The 22,847-nt window shown below is 42.7% G+C and overlaps 1 protein-coding gene across 3 annotated transcripts in view; it reads left to right on the top strand.

The window, feature by feature from the left end:
- Nucleotides 1–22,847, top strand: part of Atp8a2 (ATPase phospholipid transporting 8A2) — a 574,910-nt gene that overhangs the window by 377,019 nt on the left and 175,044 nt on the right. For all 3 annotated transcript variants that reach the window (XM_036199222.1, XM_036199220.1, XM_036199221.1), the window contains exons 28-30: nt 9,353–9,427; nt 18,776–18,898; nt 19,843–19,921. In XM_036199222.1, coding sequence (XP_036055115.1) covers nt 9,353–9,427; nt 18,776–18,898; nt 19,843–19,921 — 277 coding nt within the window. The remainder of the gene's footprint in view (nt 1–9,352; nt 9,428–18,775; nt 18,899–19,842; nt 19,922–22,847) is intronic.

The following is a 22,847-nucleotide window of genomic DNA, read 5'->3' as shown; positions in this document are numbered from 1 at the left end:
AGATCTGTCTGCCTCTGTCTCCCGAGTGCTGGGATTAAAGGTGTGCGCCACCACCGCCTGGCTATAAATAGGAAAACAAAGGCAATGTGCTCTCCTTGCTTCCCAGTGCCATCGGTTGACTTAAGTTTCTGGAGACAAAATTATATTCTGTCTGGTACAAGCTACTGTTTGCACACCAATGAGCACTGAACCAGGAATGTGTTAAAAGTGTCTCCACAGCCCAGGTAAATGAGAATCTGTTCTTTCACAAGCTCTCCATGTGATCTGCATGCATATTAATATTTTAGAAACACTGCTATAGGGATAATTGGTTTCTCTATTTATAAAATTGCTGGTTCACAAGATGACTCGGCAGCTAAAAGTCCTTGACATGAAAGCCTGAGCAACTCCAATGGATCCCTGGAACCCACATACAGATAGAAGGAGAGAACTCACTCCACAAAATTGTCCTCATGGCTGACTGTCATGATGTGGATGCACTGCTGATCCCACACAAAAATGATATAAAAAAGTTTTAATTAAAAATTGCTCACTATTGTCTCCTACCTAGAGAGTAATATATTCTGTTTGTTAATACTAAACCATGGTAAGGATCATCTGATCATAAATTAGAGTAACGAAAGTGAGCTTAGTTCTTCAGATTACAAAGAATGAAATGAAAGTACTCATGTAAAATGAGAAAACCACGCTCCAGCCTCTATGCTTGGGACAGGGGAGAAGAGACAATCTTGCTTTAAATCTCGAGTCTCGGGAAGGAATGGAATCATAGGTGTGCTGTATGAGATTTCACATTTTCAATGAAACAAGAGAGATCTGCCCAGGTGTTTTTGGAAACAACAACATCCCAGTGTGGGATATGCAAGGAGCCTCTCTTCCTAGACTAGGGCATGTGTAAAAGGCCTTCTAGATTCCCTTGCTTTCTCTCCCTGCTTTAGGAATACGGAGGCCATCCTGCTTTAGGCAGCTAGCTCACCTCCCCACTTGATGTGTACATTCTAAGGCTCGATGCCTTCACACCGGGCCGGAACACCTGAGTCTTTGCCTTCCCCTTCTGCCATCTTTAGTTCCTTGCTTCGAGTCTGAGTTCGAGGTCTCCCTTCTGCAGATGAAGGCAGTGCAGACACTCACAGGCTTGGAGTGGAAGAGGTCATGCTGGAGTCTAGCAATCACTGATCACTAGCACCCTCTCACTGTGTTGTCGGCATGAGGGACTGACGCCATCCTTGATCAGCAACCAGCTTGTCATGCATCTTCACAAAATAACCCCAGATTGGGAATCTTACTGACAGAGGTTCAGAATAAATGAAATTTGTCTTCCTGTTTTGAATTTCTTTAAAAAAAAAAAGAAAAGAAAAGAAAGAATCAGCCATGGTCACAGCTTTCTGTACCAGGCTAGCCTAATATACCCAGGATTTTTCTGTAATGTGTTACTGACAGTTGGGGGTCAGGTCAGGTCATTGTCAGGGGCTCTCTTGGGCTGTGTAGGGGGTTCAACAGATTCCATGGCAGTTAGCATCCTCCTTCAGGTGGTGGCTGTGGAGGGCATCTCCACACAGCGTGAAATGTCTCCTCCTTGGCAACTTGTCTGTAGTTGAAAACTGCCTCCATTATGTAAATAAAGCACAGATGTTTTTGAAGACTCACAGCACTGGAGGGCATATGTGAGTCTCCCCTTTGCTACTCAGAAAGAACTATCTAGAGATAATGACTATCGGGGTCTGTGATGCATCCCAGCAAGACATCATGCGTATGTAAGTTTACACGTCTTTTCTGTAGTTGTGACCTTTCAATCTGAGTTTTGCTGGATTTGGGGGATTTTAGGTTTAGGTTTGGATGTTGTTGTTGTTTTGAAGGTTTTTTGTTTGTTTGGTTGTTTTTTTTTTTTCTTTTTTTTAAGACAGAGTCTTGCTATGTAGTCCAGGCTGACACCAAGCTCAAGACCCTCTTGCCTTAGCCTCTGAAGTGCAGGACTTTCAAGAGACATCCTTGTTTTGCACCTTGATTTTTCTTTTCATGATGTGTTTAGGAGCCTTCTTTATGATAATCGATGCACATGGATTTATATGACTCTTGTAGATGGGTTATTGTGCTTCATGAAGCAAATGAGTCCTCTACAGCCATCATCATGTGTTGTATGCAGGTTCTAGTCTTTCAAACAATGTCAAAGCTAACACGTTTATATTTTTGTATTGAGTACCACACAACTGAAGCTGTAAGACTTAAATAATGAAGGATGTGTTCCTGGAAGTGAACTCAAGATGAAGGAAAGTCCTTCCAACACTTGTCAGTAGTGCTACAATCCTAGCTAAGAAGAAGAGCTAGTTCTTCAACTTGTCAACCTTAGGTCTTTGTCTACCTGGTGGGTAGAAAATGATAACCCTGTGAGGGGTGTTTAATTAAAAATGACACTTCTGAGGAGCTCCAATGTAGCTGGGTGGTGGAGTGCTTGGCCTGGCAACCTGGTCTCTGGGTTCATCCCTAGCACAATTACAGAGCAAAGAGAGAGGCAGACAGTGTAGTGGATTAATGCTTCTCTGCTCGCTACTGAGAAAGAGAGACAGAGAGACAGAGAAACAGAGACAGAGAGAGAGAGAAGGAAGGAGGAAAGAAAGGAAAGGAAAAAGAGTGGGGAAAGAAGGGAGGAAAGGGAAGGGGAGGGAAGGGGGAGAAGCAGGGTGTAGCCGGAAGTTTCCTGTGTCCCACAGCCTTTCTGTCCCAAGTAAACGCATAGAGGCTTATATTAATTACAAACTGTTTGGCCGATGGCTCAGGCTTACCATTAACTAGCTCTTACAACTTAATTCAAGCTATTTCTATGTTAGCCATGTGGCTTTGTGACATTACCTGTGTTCCATTGCATCTTGCTCCCCAGGCAGTGCTCAGTGTCTCCTTTGACTCTGCTTTCTTTTCCTGTCCCTCTGCTTGGATCCCTCACCTGGCTCTATTTTTTCTTGCCATAGGCCATAGCAGCTCCTTTACTAACCAATGGTAGCAACACATATTCACAGCGTACTTAAAGACCATCCCACGGCAACAGGGTGGGTCTGGTTCTGCTGGCTTGTGAGATAGAGTTAGGAATTTGACTTCATTCTAATAGTGTTTTCCCTCATGCTTTTAAAAACTGTTTCTCTTGTATGGAATGCATGTTTTAGATTTTTCTTTTTCTTTTTGTAATCTGCTGAGCGATCTGAATTTTAACCAATATAACAGACATATGGTATTGCTTCCTTCATCCCTTTAGGTTGTCAGGGTTTGATTTTTCTTTGGTTTCCATGGCTTGTTAAGGTTCTTGCCACGCTGTTTCATGGATACTTCTGAACTTTAGCCTCCTGCCTCTGTTCTGATGGTACACTGAGGAGTAGTGGGAAGCCAGCTTCAATGTTGCCCTTTGCAGGTTAATTGCCTCTTCTCATTGGATATATTGCACTAATTTTGTAACATTTCAAAATTCAGGCTGGGGGAGAAATTCAGTTATAGTACATATGCTTATTATATGCATGTGGCTGTGGATTATAAGAGCCCCAGGACCAGAAATCAATAAATAATAAATGCATTCACTCCTATGTCAGTGAATGTGTGCATGTTGACTGGTCTAGTTCTATCTCTTGTTTCCTTTGCCTAAGTCAAAGGATCCATCCCCCATTTGCACAATGAGGTTTTAGACATATTTCTTCTATTGTATCTTTGAATACTTTTCTAGTTTTTTGTTATTTTGGTATACTTTAAAATTCTTGTGGGTCAGAAAGATAGTGCAGCCAGCAAAGCCCTTACTGCCAAGCCTAACTGCTGAGTTCTATCCAGGAGACCCACTTGCTGGAAGGAGAGATTCCACAATATCAGCTTGTTCTCTATCATCAGATATGCATCCTGTCCTCCCCCAAAAAGCACACCTGAAAATTAAATAAAATGTAATAAAAATGTTTTTATTCTTTATTTTTGTCATCTTTGAAGGGTTTCTACTTTTCTTAAGATCAATGTAGGCTCTTATCCTTTGCATAACATCTTTTTCCCTAAAGATTTATTTTTATTATTTCTATATATGTGTGTTTGTATATACATGTGTGTGTGTGTTTGTGTGTGTATGTGTGTGTGTGTGTCCACATGTGTATATAGGTGCCTACAGAGGCCAGAAATGGGCATTAAATCCCCTGGAGCTAGAGTTACTGGTTGTTGTGAGCAGCCTGGCATGAGGCTGGAAATCAAACTCAGGTCCTTTGTAAGAACAGTATCTTAGTTAGATTTTTTATCACTGTGAAGAGATACCATGACCACGGCAACTCATAAATGAGAACATTTAACTGAGATGGCCTGCTTAAAGTATCAGAGGTTCAATCCATTATTGTCATGGTGGGGAGCATGGTGGCATACAGGCAGATGTGGTGCTGGAGTTGAGAGTCCTACATCTTGACTCAGAGGCAACAGGAAGTTGACTGAAAGTCACACTGAGGGAAGGTTGAGCAATAAATAAATAAATAAACAAACAAACAAACAAACACCTTGAAGTCCTTCCCCACAGTGACACACTTCCTCCAACAAGACCATACCTCCTAATAGTGCCTCTCCCTATGGGGGACATTGTCTTCCAAACCACCACAAACAGAAGCACTTTTAAACACTGTCCCATCTCCAGCCCCTATCCCATGTATTTTTTGTTTTTGTTTTTGTTTTTGTTTTTGTTTTTGTAAGCCTCCCCTATTGACCTCTAACTGGTTTTTATCAACGTCCATTCTGTTGTTGTTTGTTGTTGTTTTCCATTTCTGTGGCTTTAGTCTCTCACTTCAACCTTTTCCTGTTTGCTACTTTCTTTGTTGTCTGGGAAATTTAATTTCAGATCCTATTTGAAAGAAAAGTCACTTTTGTTTGGATGCTATGGGCTCACCAAGAGTCTTGAAGTTTTTTCATTTACCCTATAGATGGTTCTTCAGTAGAGACTATCTCTGTGCATTTTCCCCCATCTTACGTGAGTTTTTGGCTGCTGTTGTCCTGGTCCTTGTTCTGTTTGCTTTCTGAGACCTTTGGGGAGGAATCACCACCCTTGTCTCAGGATACTTCCCCATGGCTTTTGTTTCTTCTCCACTGCTCACCTGTTACAGAGCTTGCTGCCTTTGCTTCCTCTTCGGAGAGCACTCCTGTGGCACCACAGTGAGTCTCTGTGTCATGAGTTTTCTGCTGGATGACCGATCCTCAACAGCATTGATTGCTTACTGTCTTAGTTGGTGGCCTGTTGCTGTGATGAGACACCATGACCATAGCAACTCTTATGAAAGAAGCATTTAACTGGGGCTGGCTTACAGTTTTGAGGCTTAATCCGTTATTATCCTGACAGGAAGCATGGCAACATGCAGGCAGACATGGTGCTGGAGAAGGAGCTGAGAATTCGACACCTGGATCAGCAGGCAGCAGGAAGAGAGTGAGACACCAGGCCTGAAATCTCAAAAGCCTGCCCTCAGTGACACACTTTCTGCAGCAAGGCCACATTGTAGATGGACACTTCTTTCCCATCTGCCAGTTCCCACATAAACACACTGAGGCTCATATTAATTACAAATGTTTAGCCTATAGCTCAGGCTTATTACTAGCTAACTCTTACACTTCAAATTAATCCATATTTCTTATCTACCCTATGCATGTGGCTCATGGCTTGTTACCTCATTTTTTACACTTCCTGTTCCCTCTACATCTGCTGGCATCTCTCTGACTCTACCCTTCTCCATCCTCAGTTTGATTGTCTCACCTATACTTCCTGCCTGGCTATCAGCCAATCAGCTTTTTATTAAACCAATCTGAGTGACAAATCTTCACAGTGTACAGAAGGATTATTCCACAGTATTTCCCCCTTTTTATCTAATTAAAAAGGTTTTAACCTCAACATAGTAAAACTATATACAACAAGACAGTTATTAAGTAAGAATCACAATTATAATATCCAGTCTATTTGTATTTGACAAGTTTAGAGAAAATACTCAGTTATCTATCTTATCTTGGTGAGTCTAAAGTTTTATATCTAATTTACTTCCTATCCTAAGTAAGGAAAAATGAAACTCTAATTATTTAGTCTTTAACTCATCAAAGACCCCAGAAGGAATTAATATTACCTAACAACAGAGACATCTGCCTGGGCAGTGACTTAAAGTTCATGTGCAACACTGAGGCATCCATCTTCAGCCTACAGTCCTAGAGTATTTGGCAGACTTTTCAGTGAAGCAGAAATCTTGAAGGACTGGCCTGCCTTGTTTTGGCAAAATTTTACAGTCACTTTCCTGTGGGTCCTGCATGTCCAGTCTGCATAGCACACAGTCAATTAGTCAAGGCAAAAGCAGTTTCTTGCCCAAATGGCTAATCTTGTCACAACTAAAGCAAACACTATATGCAGTTTCTTCAATGCCCATCACCCTCTTTTGAAGTAGATTGGTACTTCCAGGAGCAGACTTGTCTCATATGAAGAAAAGGCTAAATTATTAAAACATTTTAAATTCTATATTCTGTAGGTCTTTGAAGTGTTTGAAGATTACCTCTCTTATCTTAAATATAACTCTGTATTTCCTTGAAAACCTAACTAACATGAGTGTAAGTTTGATAATAATAAGTAACTAACTACTAACCTGCATTTATTTATTATCCTAAATAGTTTGTAATAATAACTTTCAAGGACTATAAATTTACATTACATTGTTAAATGAGTTACATAGGTACAATACATTAAGCAAGAGTAGAAATGTATGTACAGTATCTTCTAACAAAAATATAATTAAATTTATATCAGTATAAAAATCCATACCAATGTAAAATATTTAAGACTAGTAGTTGCTTTTTTGGTTTAAAAGTAGATTCAATAATCTGCCTTTATATCACATCATTTCTATACCCCTCCCACTTTTTCTTTTCAGAACAAGATCACTGAATCTAATCTCCTTTGTTTAGCTTTTTTCCTGACCATTACCAATAACACCTTGTAACCAACCCTCCTTAAATGATAATGAACATCCATAACCCATTTTTTGTGAATGTGGGCATTGTTCTCTAGACCACTTCCTATTGTTTGTGGACTCTGTTATCTTTGGAGGAACCTTGATAAAATCAGTATAATTGTTAGATCTTAGCTGGAGTAGTTTGTGAAACTGTTCTGGATGCTGGATTACCTGGGCCATCCATTTTCATTGGTGTCTGGTCCCTTGCTCTGAAAATACATAAACTTTAAAAGGTAACATATATTACAATTATGGAATATGTGGTATATTCAAGTCAGTTAAAGATGATTTTTTGTTTCACGTTTGAGCAGGTAAAATATACATCACATATTTTTGTATATGTCTGTAGTCAGGATTTCGGGGGGGGGGGGTCGTCCCTCATCAAACCTGACTTTTTTAACCCAGAATGAATCCACAGCTTCTCATTTCCTGTGGAAATAAAAGCACAACCTCTCCCCTAAAACAACACACCTTCTGACTTAAATTTTGAAGATATTTTTTAAATATATAGGTTTGTTTAATCTAGCAGCTTTCATAATCAATGTCTCTTAGCAGTTATCATTTGCTCATTAGCAGCCAAAAAATCTGAAGACAACACAATAACATACAGGATCCAGACCTTTGTGTATTTTCCATATTTATGTGGCTTATTATATTTTTTATCATCCTAATCCTTTTTAAAGGACTTTATTATTTTAAAACTATGTTTTTAATCTAAGACTGTATATACTCTTTCTCTTCTCTCTCCCAAGCCTATGTATATAAGCACACTGTTTCAGAGCCTTTTTTTTTTTTTTAATCTGAATCGTTTTTCACTATGGATCTCTATCCTTTTTCCGATCACATGAGCCTTTGAACTGGGAGCTGCTTCTCTGTACTGCAGCTGGCATGAAAGACTATAGGAACCTGCCACAGTTTAAGCCTGCAGGCAATGGCCAAGAGTGTCCCTGTACTACATGAGAGACATAAGACTAGGAAGCCACTCTTGGCTTTGTTTCTGTGTCTAGAACCCTTTCTGAAGCTCTCTCAGGCTTCACATGGGAATTCTGGCCCCATGTTGGAATGCCATTTGTAGGCAGAGGTTTTTTTTGTCCCAGCAGTGTGCCCAAATAACCACACAAAAGCTTAATAAATGCTCAGCCAATAGCTCAGGCTTATTACTAGCCAGCGCTTACACTTTAAATTAACCCATATTTCTGATCTACCCCTGCACATGACTTGGTACCTTTTCTCAGTACGGCATGCCCATCTTGCTGCTCTGCATCTGCTGGCAACTCACCTGATTCTGCCCTTCTTCATACCCAGCATCCTCAGTTTGATTGCCCAGCCTGTACTTCCTGCCTGGCTGTCAGCCAATCAGCTTTTTATTAAACCAATCCAAGTGACAAATCTTTACAGTGTACAAAAGGATTATTTCATGGCACCACAGCCCTAAATCCTTTTAAATAGTGGCACTCCGTGCTAACCAGGCATTCAAATCGATGAGCCTTTGGGGGGCATTCTTATTCAAACCACCACAATTGCCATTTGTTTTCTTGATGATGTCATTAAGATTGAGATGAATTGTAGTTTAATTTGCATATCCCTGATGGCTAAGGTTGCTGACTGTTTTTCTCATGTGTTTACTGGCCATTTTACATCATCTTCTGAGAATGATCTGTCCAATTAATTCCTTTTCTCATTCAATGATTGAAGCATTTGTTTATTTAGTATTTATTTTTTAAGAGCTTTATATATTTTAGATATTAATCTGCTGTCTAGTATATAGCACTTTGCTCCATAGCTGCTCATGAATGATAATTCAGTATTTTATTCACTAATATATCCATGTTACCATCAAAGATGATTTAAGTGTGCTTGTTTCTTAACATTGTTTATTGACCGCAAGGTGGCGGACAGTCAATCAAAGAAGTTACTATTTTGTCTATTTTGTCAACTGAAAACACATATGGCCAATAGAAGTGTTTCTTGGTATTTAATTAGTTATGATCTTTAGCTATTTGATAAAATCCTACTAAGAAAAATCATATTTATCAAATAAATTTTATAGGAGAAAATGCATGAAGTTCAGACACTTTCAGTCAACCAGAAAAGTGTTGACTCAAAAAACATATTTGATATCAGTTCATTTTCCTGTAAACATGGCATAAGTAACGTCCCAAAGTTGGTGCATCCTTAATGTAAATTTTCTTTAAGATATTGATATTTATGATATTGGGAACTTATATTCCTCGAAAGGATAATTGCCCTAATCCTGGCACACAGACTTTCTCAGGAGACAGCTGTGTCCAGCTGGTGGTCCACATTCCCTGCTCCTTCTCCAGTGAGTGGAAACATTTAGGTCAATATTGATATAAAACTTGACGAACTTTGTTCTCTTTCAGCTTTGGTTCGCCTTTGTTAATGGATTTTCTGGGCAGATTTTATTTGAGCGCTGGTGCATCGGCTTGTACAATGTGGTAAGCATTCCCCTTTCTATCTGATAGCATGCAGAACTTCAGGGCATTCCTTGACTGTTTATGTCTGGGAAGTGTATCTAAGCCAATCATCTGTGTCCTTCGCAGGCAGCACAAATCTGTCTTTAGGGCCTTTGTCGCCGTGACACATCCTGCAGAAGCCCAAACTCTCCACACATGGTTTCAATCATAGCAGATCATTCTTGAGTAGCCCCATGAAATTATTAACCCATATATCTTGGTAATAGACCCCTGGCTTACCCCCTTGCTAAATGCCTCTGCAACATTTTCAAGTGAAAATTTCTGTCCTGCCTCTAAACTCACTCCATCATACAACTTTACTTCTGAATTCTTAAACATAGATATGAACAAAGGACATATGACCTAGTGAGCTTTTTGCCTTTCTTAGAAGGATGTCTATGAGTTCTGAGTTCCAGCTCCTATAAGAACACTCAGTGGTATCTTTGTTTTTTATTTGTTTATTTGTTTTAAGGGGGTTGGGATTTTTTTTTTTGTTACTTAATGGATTAGATAAATACAAAAGCCAAAACTAAGTATAAATTATAAGCTAAAATGCCTAGTTTTCTTGGTTTTTGTTTCTCTGGCAGAAAGAACTAAGGGGCAGGTGTGACTAAATGCCTTGGGTTGCTCTCTTCTACTGCTTGGTGAACCAATCCTATCTTCTTGCACAGAGTTCCACCTCTGAAGTAGCTGCCCTGGGGAGGCGTAGATGGAAGGGAGGGAGTATGGTACTGTGTGCACAGGTAACTGTTTAGTCACATCCTCCAGCCCGCCTTTCTCTCAACAGCTACCCTGTTGGCTATAAAATGCTGAACACACAGTGTGACCTAGGCCTATGTGACTTGTAGGTGAAAAGGATCAAGTGTGTGGGCTCAGACACTGGCAAGGCTGGGTGCAGCTTTTGATTTGAGCTGTGATGGTCAGTTCGTTGACCATATTACCTGCTGCAAAGTGCACTACATCCTTGTGTAGATCCACTGAAAGGTGAGCAGTAGAGAGAGAAGGGTTACATTAAGTCTAAAACCACCTTCCCCACAACCATGGCTCAAGGGCCTCGCTTCTGTGTACTGACAAGAGACTAGACAGATAGATAATAGATAGATAGAGGGTAGAGATGGCAAGAAAAGCCATATAGAAAGCCATGCCACACACCTAGCTCAAACATGAAGCTGATCCCTTGGAGGCTATGTTTTTGAGCTAAGGACAGCTTAGGAAGCATGTCACCCTATGCAATGAGAAGGGATTAGCCCTATTTTCATGCCCAACCTGTGAGGGCAGGATGATTTCCTTAGCTCTGGTTAGCTTTGGTAAATTCATATTAAACCAAAGAAATTTTAGAGGATGCCTGAGCAGAAGGAGGCTGAAAGACAATGTTGGTCAAAATATAGTCCACTCACAAGAAAGAAAAACAAAGTTTTTTTAAATTAATTAATTTATTTATTTACTTTTGGGGTTTTTTTTTTTTTTTTTTTGAGACAGGGTTTCTCTGTAGCTTTGGAGCCCGTCCTGGAACTCCTTTGTAGACCAGGCTTGCCTCGAACTCACAGAGATCCACCTGCCTCTGCCTCCCGAGTGCTGCTGGGATTACAGGTGTGTACCACCACCGCCCGGCAAGGGTTTGTTTTAAAAAATACAGATTCCTGAGCCCCTCAGTCACTCAGTAGAGAGTGCCTCAGAAATACACATCCTTTTAAAAGAATGCTCCCTGTAGTTGGAGAGCTTCTCTCCAGGTTCCACCAAGCCCCCGTGGTCCTACAACCCACGTATAAAATAATCATACAGACACTTATATTATTTAAACTGCTTGGCCATTAGCTCAGGCCTACCATTGTCTAGCTCTTACTCTTATATTTAGCCCATTTCTGTTAGTTTATACTTTGCCACATGGCTTGAGCTTACCAGTATCTTTACATGTTGCTTCTCATGGCAGCAGCTGGCAGTGTCCCCTCCCAGCCTTCCTGTTCCCCGCCTTTTCCTCTTCCTTGTCCTGCCTACCCTATCCTTCCTGCCTGGCTACTGGCCAATCAGCACTTTATTTACACAGAGAGATATCCACAGCAGCTCCCAGGGAGTGTTGTGCCTATGAAGGGTTAAGAACCACCTTGACTTCAATGTGTAGGGTCGGGAATATGTTTTGTGTACACAGTGCCCACCAATCAATAGAGAAAAGGACTCTGTCGCAGACAAGTCAATTCTGAGATGAAATGACAGTAGGTTACCAGAGTCCATAGAGTAGGTATTGAAGTGGATGCCAGGGCATGATAGAAATGCTAGGGTGTGATGGAGGTGCTGGGGGTGCTGGGCATGCTAGGGTGCTGGGAGTGCTGGGCATGCTAGGGTGCTGGGTTTCCCGAGGTGCTGGGGGTACTGGAGGTACTGGGGGATGCTAGGGTGCTGGGGTACTGGAGGTGCTGGGATACTGGAGGTGCTGGGGGATACTAGGGTATTGGAGGTGCTGGGGGATGCTAGGGTGCTGGGGGTGCTGGGCGATGCTAGGGTGCTGGGCATGCTAGGGTGCTGGGAGTGCTGGGCATGCTAGGGTGCTGGGAGTGCTGGGCATGCTAGGGTGCTGGGAGTGCTGGGCATGCTAGGGTGCTGGGGTACTGGAGGTGCTGGGATACTGGAGGTGCTGGGGGATACTAGGGTACTGGAGGTGCTGGGGGATGCTAGGGTACTGGAGGTGCTGGGGGATGCTAGGGTGCTGGAGGTGCTGGGGGATGCTAGGGTACTGGGGGTGCTGGGCATGCTAGGGTGCTGGAGGTGCTGGGGGATGCTAGGGTGCTGGAGGTGCTGGGGGATGCTAGGGTGCTGGGGGTGCTGGGCATGCTAGGGTGCTGGGGTACTGGAGGTGCTGGGATACTGGAGGTGCTGGGGTGCTGGTCAAAATGATGTTTCTACTTACACCAGACCAGCAGTCCAGGAATCTCTCACACTAGAAGCTTGAAACATGAAAGTATCTTCATTTGTTTGTGGGTATCATGAGAAAGTACCCAAGACTGAATACTTTATAGAGAAAACAGGCTTAGCTGGTCCCAGTCTAGGAAGCTGAAGCCATGTCTGTTCAGCCCTGGTGAACCCCTCACCTGGTCCCCTGGCACTAGGTCTCACCTCTTAAAGGTCCCACCACCCCAGCAACCCTACACTGAAGACCAAGCCTCCTGCCATGACCTCTCTGGGAAACACACTTAGATCATGTCCAAATCATAGCAGATTTCTCCCATGGCAATTGTTTTGGTGAGGAATATGAAAAAAAAATTTGAAATTAAAATGACTTTTTTAAAAAGGCACAAAGAACTCCTAGCTGTTCTTGACTTGGGTTAGTCGATTTTTAGCACTTTACCCCCATGTGCTATCTCTCTTCATGCGTGTGCCCACCTACGCAGGTGTGCATGCATCTGTGCATGCACGCATGTGAACACACGTGCACACACACACCTATTCTGAACCAACTGAGTGCCCATCACCCTTCAGTGTAGAGTTGCTAAGACTGTGTGTGTAACTGCAGTGTAGTGATCAAATCCGAAAAGCCCGACACACTGCTGTTCCGGCCTCCATACTTAGTCTGCAGTTATGGTCCCAGCAATGTCCTGTTGTACAGTTGGTGGCAGTCACAGTCAGAGACCTCTTACAGGGGGCCACCTGAGAGATGGGAAGCGTTTGCAGCATTTCCCTCCTGCTTTTTCTCCTCTAGTGATGTTTTTTTTTTTTTAAGTTTGATTCCCCGGGCAGCTAACATAGATGGTTGTTTCTCAGTTTTCCCACAGCCTTCTTAGACAGAATGAAACAGACTTGGTTTCTGCGTGGCTCTAACTACTGAGCTGATGATGTCCCATTAGATTCTCTTCCCATTAGTTGCCTACCTGTGATTGCCCTCTAGGGCTTCAGTCAACCGCAGACTGAGACTCTTAGAAGTAAGATCCCCGTGGTGCTGGGGCTCCATCAGACAGAAACCCCCCTCATCCTCTGTCTCTTACAGTCTTTCTGCCCCCCTTCGTTAATGTTCCCCGAGTTTCGGGGGCAGGAGTGTTTTGTAGTCATTGGGACTGGCCTCCACAGCTATGCCTTGTGATTGGTTGTTGTTCACTGGAATGCTCTCCATCTGTTACAAAAAGAAGTTTCCTCGATGGGAGGTGAGAACTCTACTCACCTGTGGTCTGAGGACAAAGAGTTAGAATGGAGTTAAGGATTGTGCTGGTTTAGTAAAGTGGCAGTTGTAGGTTCTCCTCCAAGATCTGTAACTTCACTGTCCCTGGGTAGTTGGCTAAGTTTCCAGTACCAGGCATGATGTCCATCTTGTTGAGTGGACCTCAAGTCCAATCAGCGAGTTACTGTCAAGGTATGTGTGTCACTGCTGCAGCTCTTGAGGCCTCAACCGTACCCCAAGAACTAGGCAGCTAGGGAACACAGAGAGCAGGAGAAATAGTCTTACCCAGGGAAGAGCACACCAATTGGATATCTGATACCAGATGGTCAGCCTGAAAACATATGCATACAAGTAACATTCTGCAGACTACACTGGTTGTATTTCACAATACACACACACACACACACACACACACACACACACACACATACACCACAACAACAACAACAACAATTAATGATAAAAGAGTCCATGAATCTAAAAGAGAGCAAGGCGGGGGTGGGGGTAATTGGGAGGTTGGGGGGTGGAAGAGAATAGGGAAATGATGTAATTATAATCTCACAAAAAGTTTTAAGTAAAATGCCAGGAAAAAAATCTTGTTTTAACTATTTTCATAGTAGCATACTATTATGACATCTCTTTTATTAATAGTTCTCACTGTTAACCCTAACTGTTCCTAGGTTAAAACTTAAATTTTAGAATAGGTGTGTGTAGGAAAGCCATAGTTTGTGTTGGACATTGTCCAGCTGAGCTCTTAGGTGTCTCCACTGGTCATAGCCCCTGAGCATGAACAACTGTCCCAGAACGATAGTTTAACTTCCATATCAGTTAAGTTTGAGGGGGGGACAGAAATTTTAAAGGCCACCAGGGAGAAAAGCTTCCTGGGTTAGGTCGATTCAGCTAAACATTATATCATTTTCAGTGAGGAGATAACTCTATTATGTAAATTAATCAGAAAATTAACCCTGTTATTAAGCCAGCATAACTTAAAGAAGAAAACCATGAGTAGGCATCACTTGCAGTTACAGACATTTAAATAAAACATCGACCAAGAAAGCTTAGCTCTGTGTTGAAAGAGCGAAGTATTTGACAGAGCAGGGCTGATGTTCCGAACATAAGAGCTTCATATGAAAAGCAAATCAACCAAACGATGTCAATAAAGTGAATAGAAACGTGCTCCCATCAGTCAGTGCACACACATGTTTGAAGCAGTTCAGCTGGCATTCCCAAAATAAGACTTGGCAAGAAAAGAATATACATGCAAAGAAGCCAATCGGCCGGGTTTCGAACTGCTTGCAAAGCTGCACACGCGGCCATCCACGGCAAACTCCAGGTTGGTGGACCAGCTATCATTGCAGGAGGACCGGCCATCATCACTGTGGAGTTCAGCATCATCCTAGAGGTTTGGGCAACTACCAAAAAAGTTAAACAGCTGTTAACAAATATTGGGGAAATCATGGGCAGCTTTAATGCTTGTACAAATACTCATGCAAATGAAACAATGCTTGAATAAATATGGTCATACATGATTATTTATCCTGAAAACCCAGAAGAAACCAACAAAAAAATACTAGAAATATGAAAGAATTCCAAAAGAGCCAGATAAGACTCATTTTTCCATTCTAGTAATCAGTAATTCTATTTCTAAGTCTGTAGGCTATTTCTAAATGCTAAATCTAAGTCTATTTCTATTCCAATGGGCTCCTAAAACTACAAAAATACTAAGAACTCCTTTCAGAAAACAACTAAACGTATACATTGCTGCCAGAGCAGCACATGCCTGAGTCCCAGCTACTTGAGAGACTGAGGCAGGGAGAATCATTTGTCCTCAAGATTTGGGGACCAGCCAGTTAGCACAGTATGATTCTGTCCCTCATGTATTTTAAAATTATAAATTACATAGTTGCAATTTGATGGTATCCATATGAAATGGCCCGCTGTCTTAATGAAAGGTTAAGTCACCTGGGCCTAAGAGCAAGCACCTCCTGTAATCCTGGCATTTTGAAGGCTGAGACCAGAGAATCTTAGACTTCACACTGGACTGTGGAGTGAGTTCAAGGCTGGCCCAGGCCACTTGGTAAGACCTGTCAGAATTCAACAGTAAAGTAAAAGTAGGGCTGGATTATAGCTCAGTGGTAGAGTCCATGCCTACTGTGCACTGTCCCCAGGACCACTGAAAAGGACAAAGAAATAAAGACTTAAAACCAGAGTGTAAATAGAATGTGTATTGTCTTCTTACACAGGAAGACTCAAAAGTCATTCCAAAGGCCTCAGTCCATAAGCTAATGTGTACATTTGCATGATGTGAACAGGTCTGGGGGGTACAAGAGAAGCTGGGTAACACTATAGAAAGTGTAAGTGAAAAGGAAGAGGACTTGAACATAGGTACGCAACACACGTTCAGAAAAGACTGTGGTCTAAACTGTCAGACTAGCCCAAAAGCACCAGTAAGAGCTGTATGCTCCTGACTGACTCAGAGTCGGAGATCCTAGAATTGGGTTCCACTTCCAGAGTCTAGAACAACAAAACATCAGAGTCTATTAAACCTTAATGGTGATTTTTTTTTCAACTTTGTGGGAAAGTGTCAATTAATTGTGTTTTTACATCTGGCTCATTATCTGGGAAAAAATGAATTCTGAGCTTATACCTCATAGAAAAATAAATTCCAAATATATTAAAGACTTAAGTGGGAAAAATAAAACCATTAGACTCCCCTAGCATACTCCTAAAAACTACACATAAACTCCAGGGTGAGAAAACTGTCCATAAGTGAACACTCCAAAAGCTCTTTTTTGACCACTTAAAACTTCAAAGCTTTTAGGTTTCCAAAGAAGCATTTTGGGAAGAAAAGAAGCCTATAAACAATGAACACAACTTGAAGACCCAGCTGGGGACTTGTAGGACTCTCTGATTCAGATAACCATGGATGGAGAGAGAGAAAGGACCTAGCTAAATGTTGCTGAAAGTGGCAGGCCCAGATGGTCAACACATGCAGACTCACTAGTAGACAGGGAAATGTAAAAATTTTAAAGTAAGAGTTAATATCTTGACTTTTTCAGACAAGAGAATAATAAATGTAGAGTGTAACCCCTGCCCATAGGGAAGCTGGTGAAAGGTCACTCTTGTTCTGTGCAAAGGGAGACATAAAAGGTTGGAACTCTTTAAAATACAAGCAGGCAACATCTTATAAAATTAAAACTACATGTTTCCTTCTCTACCTAGCAGCTCTTCCTCCCATGGAATAAAAGCAAAGCATAGATGGGACCATATAATAAATGTGTGTCACATGTCTGTGGTAACGAAAAAAAAAAAAAAAGCTGGAATCAAAATGAATGCCTGCCGATGGATTAATAACTCAAATTATGGCACACCACTACTGTGAATTATTATGTAAACACCACAGAGCACTAAACAGACTGCATTAGTGTTAAATCCAAGGGTCTTGAATTGCTTTCTGTGATGTACTGTTTAACAGGAAGATTATGATGAAGATAAATGTGTGTGATGTCTCCATTTTGTTAAAAAAAAAAAAAAAAAAGTGTCCCCAACCAGGCTGCATTGGTGAGTGCAGTATGCTTCAAACAGGATAAAAATATGGTAGCGCTTGCTGGGCTATCTGCCAGTAATGAGGGATGGAGAGGGCTCAGTGTGGATTGAGAAGAGACCCAAATAAAAGAGAAAAAGAAAAAAGCAAGCACAGTTTGTGCTGGCATATGCATGGCGTGTGTGCTCATGCGGAACAATGGCAGGTGAAAGATGAACCCAAAATATATGCAGAGCTGCTGAGACCGTTCTTGGCCATGCCTTCTGCTGGCCATGAAACACGCAGCTTCTGTTGATGCAGAGGACAGCAACAGTGCTTAGTCTCCTTGTAGCCTGTTGAAATCTCTGGGCTACTTTCTTTCCATCAGCCCCGGGCCAGAGCCATCGAGCTCAGGAGAGTCACTGGCCTCGCTCACCTGTCTGACCCCAGCAGTCTTGGGAAAGGTGTGCTTCGCTGGTCAGATTCTCAGTCTCCAGGGAGCTGATGTGCGCTTGAGTTTCTCTTGGAGAGGCTTTTTGGATTCCGTGGCTGCTGAGCTGGCTAAGTTTGTGGGTATAGATTCCATCAAAACAGATGATAAGTTATGAGCCAGTCTCTTTGAACTTGCCAGAGCCAAGTGAGAGAGACCCACATGCCCCAGACTGAAATGGCACATTCCTTCCAAACCCATCTTCAGCATCTGGCTTTATTTTGCAACACAGAAACATGGTCACCTCGGACTCCTGAAGAGTACCTGTGAAAGCTGGTACCTCAGAGGCTCTATCTCCCCAAGACTTAGTGTCCCGGTGTTTCTCTGGTCTTTTTTCATCTTTGTCCTGTGTCCTCAGCCAGCCACATTCTTCGAATGCTACAGGTTTCCCCAAAACATGTCAATGCCTGAGAGTTTTAGAAGGGTGTTCTTCTCAAAGGAGGCACCAGCATCCACTTTCAGCATCAGCTTGCCAAACCCTGCAGGTCCCATGCCTTGCGAGTTCAAGCGCGCTGAGTCCTTTCTTTACAACGGCGCCATAACGTTCTGGCTGAGCAGCCGCACTGAACCCCCATGCTTCACACGTTGTATCACCGCCACCCTGTTGTCATGAGTCACCTCCTCTGCAGGAGACACAGGGTCTTAGAAACTTCCTGGCCTCTCTTCCTCTCTGAAGAAATGTCTGAATTCTCAGTGCCCTACACATTGTCTGCCCCCTTCTCATTCACAGTGACTGTTGAGTGAATAAATGAAGTACCTGTGCCTCCTAAACTGTGGGGAGAGAATTGGGAGGGAAAGCTGTAACTCACGCAACCAGCACTGACAGAAAACATGCTGCTTCCTGGAGCTTACTGTAGTGTGAGCCACTTCCTAGAACTGACCATAGTGTGAGCACCATTGCTGTTGGTTCTACACGGGAAGGTTCACCACTGAGTTCTTAGCTCGTCAGGACTGTATGTTTTTAGCGTTCCATGGATTCATTTACATGGATTAACAGTAAAAAGAAAATGGTGATTTTTTTTTTCTTTTGTTCTGTTTGGAGGATGTGTGGGGAGTTGTGAATCATGGAGTCTCGGGTTTGGACTTGACTAGAAGTCATCATTCACAGAGCCGAAACCCTGGCTCAGGGTGAAGCCGACGGGATATGTTTAATGCCTTATCGTCTCCACACAGATCTTCACCGCGTTGCCACCCTTCACTCTGGGAATCTTTGAGAGGTCTTGCACTCAGGAGAGCATGCTGAGGTTTCCACAGCTCTACAAAATCACCCAGAATGCAGAAGGCTTCAACACTAAGGTAAGTGATGTGATGAAACAGCTCTCACGTACTAAAGGCACAGTCCTGCTTCTCTTTCATCTCTGATTACTCTTCCGGGAGATCAATGGTGTTTGACATAGGGCATTAACATAGCCCCCTCATACCCGGCCCTGTGATCCAGAGACAGTTCCCTCAGGTCCAGTCAGGGTCTCCTTCCTTCTCTTCACAGCTCTGGTATTCTATGGGCAGCACCATCTCATGCCCCTCTCCATTAAAATCAGCCATTTATTTTCATGAAGCCCTGATTAGGCTGGCTACAAGCTTATTTACTGGCTTTAACTTTGTGTGTGAGGTATATGCGTGCACACACATGGGGGCGGGCACACAGATGCAGGTGCATGCAGAGACTAGAGGAAAATGTTGGGTATCTCCATCTGTCATTCTCCACCTTATTTTTTGAGACAGGGTCTTTTGGGTAGGCCTCCTGCCTAGAGAACTCTCATCTGCCCGTCTCTTCCTACCTCCCAGTGCCAGGTTTATAGGCATGCACGGCCAGTTCTAACTTCTACATGTGCTTGGCGTTCAAAGTGGATTTTAGTGTTTTCAAAATGAACACCATTTTAGCTTTTTCACTATCCAGTTTTAACCTATGCCCCCTTTTCTGAGTGGTTGTGAAGTGTCCTCTTACGACGGGGATACTCACACACTGAAGCTCAGTTTTCAGTTCTGAGCTGGATTGTGCCGTCTCCATGCAGGTTTTGTACTGGAATAATAATCTGGAGATGATCCTGCCATCTGCCTGTAAATAGGAGGAAACAGTTTTGGTTTGCTTTGGGTTTTCTCTCAGTATTTCTTTTAAATTTGAGACGAACAATGCCCCCTGCAGAAGTGACCAGGATCCTTCACAATGTCTCATCCGTTGCAACTTACACACAGAGATTCTAGTCTTGAATACTGTGATGCCCTGGTTTGTCTTCCTGCAGGTTTTTTGGGGTCACTGCATCAATGCCTTGGTCCACTCCCTCATCCTCTTCTGGCTTCCCATGAAAGTGCTGGAACACGGTAGGTGATGCTTTTTTCATGATTTCAACCACCAGCAAGGAACTGTGAGGCCAGTGTGTGTGCTGTTTTCTCCGGGTGTGCACTTTGTGAGATTAAAGATAGGGAACACAAACCAGCTACCCAGCAGGAGCTGGTTCCAAGTCTATAGCATGCCAGTCCTGACAGTTCTGGCATTTTCTTGTAAATTACTATATAAATACTAGAAACTCCGTACTCAGCTTGTAATAACTGAGTCTCTGACCTTGAGGGAACATTTATGTCTTTTCCCCATTAATTTTACATCCTTTGTTACTTACTTAAGTGTTCTGCTTGAATTCCCTGGTATCTGTATGCACAGTCACTTAGGTCTTGTAAATTTAATCCCACCCCATGTTTTCTAAGAGCATTCTCCTTGACACAACACCTCTGAAGTCATAGCTGATTCTCCAGGTTGGCTTTAGTACCTCTGTACAGGGATAGATAGCTGTGTTAGTTCACACTTCTTGATGAAACATACCATAAAAATGCCATCCCTCTCAAATAATTATAAGCTCCCTGGGAAAAAGAAATTGCTGATGTTGGCTAGCTAGGGCCCTGGATTTTATGAAGGACCTAGGAGTATAAAGTTTGCAAGCTGTTCCTGTCAGTGTGCTCCATGTTCCACACAGGAATGACTCACCACACCGGTGCTCTCTAGCCTGTTTCTCATCCTCCAAAGATGTACAGACAGCTCTTTATGTTCTGTGTGCTTGTCTTTCGGGCACATCATAGCTTCTTTTCTTTAGAAGGCTCTTAAATATTTAGATCAGAAAATGAATTTGTCTGCTGCTAGATTCCCCCACCCCACCCCCACAAAAAGAACATTCTAGCAAAATAATTTCCTTTGAAAAATAAAGCCCTTTTCACTTCATCTTTATTTGCAGTAGATTCAGTTTTTGATGGTTCTTTAAGTAAGAGTTTATGAATAGAATAGCCCGGGCTGTGGTTCTGTTTTTGAAGCTGTGGTATGTTGGGGACAGGAACAGCCATCCTCATTGTGTTAGGGTCCTGGAGAAAAGACCACCATCCATGTAAACAATCAGCTAGAGTGTTTATTATACCAGCATGCTGGGGCCGTCCATCCTACACAAAGGCAAAATGGCAACAACCCCTACAGGGATGTGTGGGCTCCTTTTAAGCACAACTAAGGGGAGTTCCTAGGTCATCTCAGATGTGATTGGCTTAATCAAGTGGCAATCATATTAGTGCATTCTAATTGGCTAGGGCTAGTCAAGGAATGATTAAGGCTACTGCTTTTCCATTTGGGGGCCGGCCTGGTCAAGTCCCAGGCTTTGTCCTTATTTGGTTATTACTATGAGATGTTGACTGTAGAGGATGGCTGACCTAGTACACTCTGACTTGTGGGGGCTGGATTAGTGGTCCAGCTATCTCCCTTGTCCCTGCTGTCAGAGGCACTGAAGATTGATTGTGGTTTCCTCAGAAACTCTCTGTTCAGTTTCAAGAGGCAGGAATTAAGGCCTAGTTTTTAGCTGCATTATTAGGACAGGCTGTCATGATATTTGCCTGGCTCTCTCTCAATTGCAGGATGGGCCAGTGACAAGAATGGCACACTTGGGAGCATAAGAGCTTAGCTGTGGCTGGAGTTTTCTCTAGTCCTGCCTGGGCCCGCAGCAGCTCAGACCCAAATAAACACACAGAGGCGTATATTAATTAAAACTGTATGGACTAATGGCTCAGGCTTCTTGTTAGCTAGATCTTACATCTTAAATTAACCCATTTCTATAAATCTGTACTTTGCCACGTGGCTCGTGGCTCACTGGTATCTTTACATCTTGCTTCTCATGGCAGTGGCTGGCAGCATCTCCTTTCTCCTTCCTCTTCTCGAGTTAGAATGTCCCGCCTAACCCTATTCTTCCTCACCATTGGCCAAACAGCTTTATTTATCAAACAATCAGAGCAACGTATTTTCAGCATACAGAGTAATATCCACAGCCACTTGGCAGCTGGTGTTTGTAAGTCAGGCTGTGCTCATGCAGAGACAGCCCTACAAGAGTTTGCCTTCCAGCTTGCACAGTCTTGGGTGGCCATGTGTTGCGCTGTAGGGTGGCTGGCTAATGCTTGAGCTTGTGGCCTGCAGATGGTGGTGGGCATTGCTACAGTCTGCCTGGATTCCATCACTCCCCAAATGTGGTCTATGATTGAAAGTTAGCATGTATGCACTTCTAGCAGAAGTCACCAAGTGAATTTCAAGTTGGCTTCTGCCTCCCTTGTCTATTCCTCCTGGTTCTGTCCCTTGCCCAGCAAGCAAACAAGAGGATATTTGGGATCATCAATGTCACCTGATATACTTTTAGCAAAAGAGTTTTCTTCCAGCAGAGTTCCAGATAGCCCATAAAGTCAAAGTGTCAGAGGGAACTCAATGACAGATGCTAGGTATGTCAGCATAGGGACCATTTTTGTTCTTCTTGACCTGATTTCTCTAACAAAGTAAATGACTATTTTTGAACTAATTTGTAAAGCTTCTCACTTAGTTAGAGGCAGGAATTATTAATACCACAGACTGTATGCATTCATGTTTTCACGACCCAGGAACAATGCTGAATTGAAAGTTCAGGGGCCAACAAGATGGCCCAGCAGGTGAAGGTGGTTGCCACCAAGCTGAATGACCTGAGTTCAGTCCCCTGAAACCCCATTTCAGAGGATGAAACTGACTCCCACAGTTTTTCCTTTGACTTCCACAAGCTGTGGCGCACATTCCACGTGCACACAAAATGAATAATAAATGTAATTCTACAAAGGAAAGGCAAATGTGCAAATGTAGGCTGGGTGTCTTTCCTTTTAAGAGTTTATGCTCTAGTGAGGGAGTTAGATTCAAACATGGAAAATTCTAATACAAGGCAGAAAATAACTATCTGGAGTAAAGGGCAGACAGAGAATGACTGAACAC

The sequence above is a fragment of the Onychomys torridus genome, chromosome 9 (assembly GCF_903995425.1).
Source record: "Onychomys torridus chromosome 9, mOncTor1.1, whole genome shotgun sequence".
Taxonomy (NCBI): Eukaryota; Metazoa; Chordata; class Mammalia; order Rodentia; family Cricetidae; genus Onychomys; species Onychomys torridus.
The sequence above is the reverse complement of the archived record's forward strand: the minus strand, read 5'-3'. Positions and strand labels throughout refer to the sequence as shown.